General features: G+C 39.8%; 1 protein-coding gene across 1 annotated transcript in view; it reads right to left on the reverse strand.

The window, feature by feature from the left end:
* MROH2B (maestro heat like repeat family member 2B) overlaps window positions 1-6,028 on the reverse strand; it is a 74,232-nt gene that overhangs the window by 27,437 nt on the left and 40,767 nt on the right. The window contains exons 20-24 of the mRNA XM_003792993.1: window positions 5,641-5,748; window positions 4,943-5,095; window positions 2,493-2,519; window positions 1,674-1,793; window positions 1,376-1,455 (exon numbers count right to left, since the gene is read on the reverse strand). Of these exons, the coding sequence (XP_003793041.1) occupies window positions 1,376-1,455; window positions 1,674-1,793; window positions 2,493-2,519; window positions 4,943-5,095; window positions 5,641-5,748 (488 nt within the window). The remainder of the gene's footprint in view (window positions 1-1,375; window positions 1,456-1,673; window positions 1,794-2,492; window positions 2,520-4,942; window positions 5,096-5,640; window positions 5,749-6,028) is intronic.

The following is a 6,028-nucleotide window of genomic DNA, read 5'->3' on the forward strand; positions in this document are numbered from 1 at the left end:
AAAACAAAACAAAACCAGACATCAACAAGTGATGACAAAGACGTGGAAAAATTTGAACTCTTGCACACTGCTGATAGGGATGTAAAATGATGCTGTTGCCATACAAAACAGTGTAGCAGTTCCTAAAAAAATTAAAAATAGAATAACCATATGGTCTAGCAGTCCTACTTCTGAGTATATACCTAAAAGCAGGGTCTTTAAGAGGTAATTGTACACCTATGCTCTTAGCAGCATTATTCATTATAGCAAAAAGGTTCCATCAGTGGACAACTCAAGTGTTCATTGAACAACAAATAGATAACAAAATGTGGTATATACATGAAATGGAATATTTTTCAGCTTTATAAAGGAAAGCAATTCTAATACATGCTATAGCATGGATGGCCTCGAAGACATTATACTAAGTGAAATAAGTCAACCACAAAAAGATAACACTATATGATTTTACTTATATAAGCTACTTAGACAAATTCATAGACGTAGAAAATAGAATAGTGATTCCCAGGGGTTATGGGGAGGAAAGAATGGAAAGTTGTCCAATGGGTATACAGTTTCAGTTTTATACAATGGAGAGTTCTGGAGATTGGTTGTACAAAAACATGAATGGTGGATGGACTTAACACTATTGAACTGTCAACTTAAGCAGGAAAAAATTTGTGCGTTATGTATTTTGCCATAATCAAACATAAAAAATTAAGAAGTGAAAAGTGATTTTGTTGATGAAGAATTGGTACTAGGGTGGAAACATGTAATGTGAAGTGAGAAAAAGCAGGATGAAAAATTGCACCCAGCATAGAGTCTCAACTCTGTAGTAAAAAGGGAAGACGAGAAATAAAAACTTGAAGAAAATGTTTTGAAATGTGGACCACAGGGAGATTACAAGTGATTTTACTATTTTAAAGCATTTTCTGTAGTTCCCAAATTTTAGCAATACGTTTTCTTTTTTTTTTTTACTTTGAGTGAAAATATTATTTAAAAAATGTTAAAAAGATGCCTAAAATTATTTCTTTTCAGGTTTCTTGCTGCTGACCAGCTAGCATATAATCAGGGCTTTCATAAGTTTTTAATTAGAAGATTAAAATTTGCCTATAGGTTAAGATCTAGGGAGAAAAATTTCCTGTTGGGCAGAAATTTCAGTCCTCATATATGTGGGTGTCAATATCTCTGGGAACAGCTCTTTAGTCTCTGTCAGTCATCAAAAGATCAATTTCTCAGCTAGTTCTGCAGCTCTTTGAAAGGAGAGAATGCCCCAATTTGAAAGCATTCACTTTGGGGGAGGGTGTGCTGGTGTCTGCACTGACATAAGGCAGCTGATCAGGAAGAGGATGAGGGAGAAGGAATACTTCTTCAATAAGAACAACAAAATATTTTCTACCTGAGGTATCTAATGGCGATTAAGGCTTTCCACCGAACAGGGGTAGCTAAGGAATCCAGGGGCTCAGCCCTAATGAAGTCCTGCAATACAAGTAAGGAGGTGAAATATTTCAGAAAGGCTTGAGAAAGTTCCCAGATACTGGTGCAACGTCTCTGTACCACTGGGTGCCCTGGGTCAGAAATAAGGCTGAGAGCTGTTACAGGGGACTGGTGGGTTTCATACATTTTTAACAAGACAGCCCTGTCCGCTTGGCCATGGGATACTAAGGGTCTTCCTCATTCCCTCTCTGCGCACTCACCAGCATGTAACCAATCAGGCTCTCCTTGTAGGAAAATTGGAACGTGTGATCCTCCGCATCTTGTATAGCAATGCTGATTTCAGTGATGCTCCTTGTAAAACTCATTTGTAGATCCATGTCCTAAAGCAAAATAATTCAAGATGCAAACCAAGGTCTTAGGCACCACACTCAGGTCTATAAACATGTGACCTAGAGTTGAAATATGTACCCGGACAAGAGCGAGAATCTTTGCCTCCTTTGCCATTTCTACTCTAGTCTAGGATCTAACTACTGGGAAAGGGGAGAAACAAAGGTCAGTCTCTTCCCATGTCACCCACTGAAGGTTCTCCAGAGGAGTGGCTTTCAAATTTTTTAGACCATAAAATGCAATAGGAAAAAGTTTACAATTCCACCCAGTGCTTAATTGCATGCACAAAAATATATCTAACATAGAACTGAAATAAAATTTACTACTACAGTACATAACAGTTGCTTTATACAATGAACTTTTCTATTTTCTCATTTATATTGTTTCATTAAAAACATTTGCTGGTTGTGATCTCTTAAGTTGATTTTCTGGTCAAATAGTAGGTCACAACTCAAAGTTTGGAAAACACTGCTTTAGTTCATAGCTCACCTTTTAAACTACCTGGAACCAGAGCATAGCTACTTGTTTTCCCCACTAAATCCTGGCTTTGGAATTGGATTAATTAGTTACATATTGAGATCCTTCCCATTGGAATCAAATCATGAAGATGTTTATGGTTGGCAAACTTCAAGGAAGTATGATTTGTCTGTCTGTCTACTTATCTATGTATCTATCTATCTTTCATCTCATACCTTGTTCATCACAGACATTCCCAGAATCTGAAAAATCAAAGAGAAAAGCAGATACTCAGCAGCAGTCAGAGGAAGCCCTGCTCCACCAACCATCAGCAACAGTGAGGCAGGGCTAGAGCCCTGCTAAGGGAGGGGAGGGTCCTTGCCAAAGAGAAGGGAGCTGTTCCCTTCCTCCCCATTTTTAAAGTTAAACCTTGTATCTTGGCAGATTCTTTCCCCTAAGTGAGGGGTGAATAAGCTACAGAAGGGAGGATAGAGACTTCAAGCCTTTGGGTTTCAGGTTTCACTCTCAGTTTTAAGAGGCTTTACAGACTTTGGTAAGGAAAAAAGGTAAAGGTGGGAAGACGGCAGTGGAAAGTTATAAAGGAAAGTCATAGAGCAGTTGAGTCTGGAACTGAGAGTCCAGTCAGTTCTGCTACAGTGCTGACTTGGAAATGCAGAGTTGATCAAGCAGATGGATGTACTATATTAGGGACACTTTAAGCATGGGACCAGTTTGCATTTGCTTAGGAGCACTTTCCTCCGAGGCTGAGGTTGCACAGTTGAACAGAGCCTTGTAGGAACACTCAAAGTGGCTGCACATGCCCCAAGCATCTACCAGCTGCTTCAGTTTACTCATGAGCCACACCTGTCCAAAGCTAGTATCTGTGGGATTTATTTGTTTATTTATTGAGACAGAGTCTCAACCTGTCACCCTGGGTAGAATGCTGTGGCGTCACAGCTCACAGCAACCTCAAACTCTTGGGCTTAAGAGATCCTTTTGCCTCAGCCTCCCAGGTAACGGGGACTACAGGTGCCCACCACAACACCTGGCTATTTTTCAGTTATAGTTGTCATTGTTGTCTGGTGGACCCAGGTTGGATTTGAACCCACTTTGGTGTATGTGGCTGGCTCCCTGGCCGCATGAGCTACAGGCACCGAGCCTATCTGTGGGATTTAAAATAATCCTCCTTTCTTCCACTGTTTTGGAATAACTCACAACTTACACAACTGACCTCAGATGTTTCAAGATAAACAGCCCTTATTTTGGTAGTACTTCTGTATTTTTAATTTTTTTTTTAAAGTTAGATTCCCATCTTTTAAAAATAAAGTATGTCATGATGGTGTTTTTTGAGAGCTGTGCCTGACCCTATTTTCCCCATAATCTGTGTTTTTTCCTGTGCATGGGTAGTGTTACAAAAGAACAGACTGTACCATGAAAGTTTATAGTAACCTTTCTCGTAATCATCTTTATTTCCCTTCCTTTTTTATTTTCCTCCATGATCAACTAAACATCAATGTAAGAAAACATCTTTTGTGTTTTCAATTCTCACCATTGCTTATCAGATTTGGGGGGCATCAGAGTCAGCTCCTGAGGAAGATATTCAGTCAGTGATCCACCCCTCAACACTGAGAGTTGTTAAGCATCTCTGGTTTTAACCGGCTTTCCAGGTAATTCTCATGCAACTAAGATATGAGGATCATTGCCCTATTCTCTGCCACCAGCACATACTGATGACAGTGATTTCATATTCTCAGCACATACACATATGAATGAATGCCAAGAGCATGTCTGCATCAGATATGTGGTTTGTGGGGAGATACAGAAGAGAAATTAAAGAAATGTCAGGCACAGTCCCTAACATCAAGGTGCTGACCGTGTCATAGGAGAAGCAGATGTACACATAGTCAATGAAAGCTCCCTACACCTATCACAAACAGCATACAGATTTCCGGCATTTTCCTGAGACCTACTGAATCAACTTCTCTGGGAAGCTATATTTTAAACCTGATCCTTAAGTGATTCTTAATTGGCTAACCTGGTACTTGTTAGCGAAAATGGGTGAATTGACCACATGTATAAAGCAGTTTGCTAAAGATACAAAGGAAAGTGCTATGGAGACAGAAATGATCAGAGCAGTTCTGACTCAGTTTGGGGGCTGGAACATTCTCAGCATGTTTGAGGACCACCCAGGAGGGTCAGAGTGGCAAGGATGAACATGGAGGGGAAAATAGGTAAAGCGACTTGAATAACTTGATGAATGATGTATTTTATCCACTTAAAAATGCACAGAGAGAACTTACCATTTAGGTGGTTTGTAAACATTTCCACATTGAGGTTAAACAACCACGGTTGAGTAACATTTCTGAGATTATTATAAGGAAATAATAAACCAATTGCGCGAAAGTAGCAGCAGTAATTGTTTTAAGTTCAAACAAGGGCAAGATCACTATGGAAATTGATCAGGGAAGGCATCACAGGAGTGGTAGGACATGGACTGCCCCAAGGCCTTAGGAAAGAAACAAATTACCTGACTGTCTCATAATAAAGTTTTCTGTGTCCCAAATTTTCTAGAGCCTAACATTTTTGGGCCTATATCCATTGAACATTAAGTTTCCCAGGAGCTGGGCCCCTACAACATTTGGGAACCCCAGCCTAGAAATGCAGGCAGTTCTGCCATGAGTATTACCTGAGAGCATTGGTTGTAAAGTAACAGGACTTGGGATAGGATGTCTTCATCAAGCCTGGTGAGAAGTTCTCTCTTGGGAGCATGGAGGGCCACAGCTCCATAGATTACCATGAGGTCTGTCTTGGTCAGGCTCTTTTTCCCAGAAAAAATGCCCTGAAGACCAGGAAAGAGAGACATGAAAAATGTGACCTAAGGAGTTTTCTTTTCTCTCATGCTGTTTTATTTTTCTGATCCTATGTACCACTACAGGGGTTAGGAGACTAGACTAGGGTGATTAAAATGAATCTGAAATTGATACACTCTTGCAACTGAATCCTAGTCTTATCAGGCCTTCACAGAGGCTGTGAAAGGCTTTTGTTAACTATTTACTTATCAGATCCCTCACCTTCAGGGGAAGCAGAATATACATAACAGAAGCTGTATGGGAGGCTCAGCAGTTGGTAGAGGGACAAACCTAGGCACACGTGGAGCTCATTAGGACCTTCCAGATCAGCATTAGTGACAGAGAAAATGAAGTAGACTTGTTATATAGCTGGTCATCCTATAGAGCCTGGGCGTGAACAGTTCTGACCTGGAATAAGGACCTGGGGACAGGAGTTAAGTATAATATGGAGAAAGAATATTCACTGAAAAAAATCAGTTTCATTCACCCTTGAAATGACCAAGAGCTTTGAAGGAGAAGATTATTCTTTTTTTACCTTACATCGATTCACGAAAAACTTTTCCTGATTTTGGAATGTTTTAAGAACTTTTAAAACAATATCCAAGTGGTTCTCTGCACAGTGTCCTAAAATAGACGTTATTCCCTAAAATCAGAAAAAAACATGAGATTTTGAGTTTAACCATTCATTTAATCAACAAATATTTATTGAGCACCTACTACGTGCCACACACTCTTCCAGATGCTGAGGATAAAGCAGAGAGCAGAATACACCAAACTCCCCATTCTTGTGGAGTGTAGGAGGACAGGGAAGCAAGAGGAAGTGAAATTAGTGTATACAGGAATTTAGTAAGCATGGAAATATATAGTGTTCCAGAAGGTAATGAGTGGTATAGAGATAAGTAAAGCAGGAAAAGGAAAGAGCT

Source organism: Otolemur garnettii, unplaced genomic scaffold (assembly GCF_000181295.1).
Source record: "Otolemur garnettii isolate 467f Iridium unplaced genomic scaffold, OtoGar3 scaffold00063, whole genome shotgun sequence".
NCBI classification, from domain to species: Eukaryota; Metazoa; Chordata; class Mammalia; order Primates; family Galagidae; genus Otolemur; species Otolemur garnettii.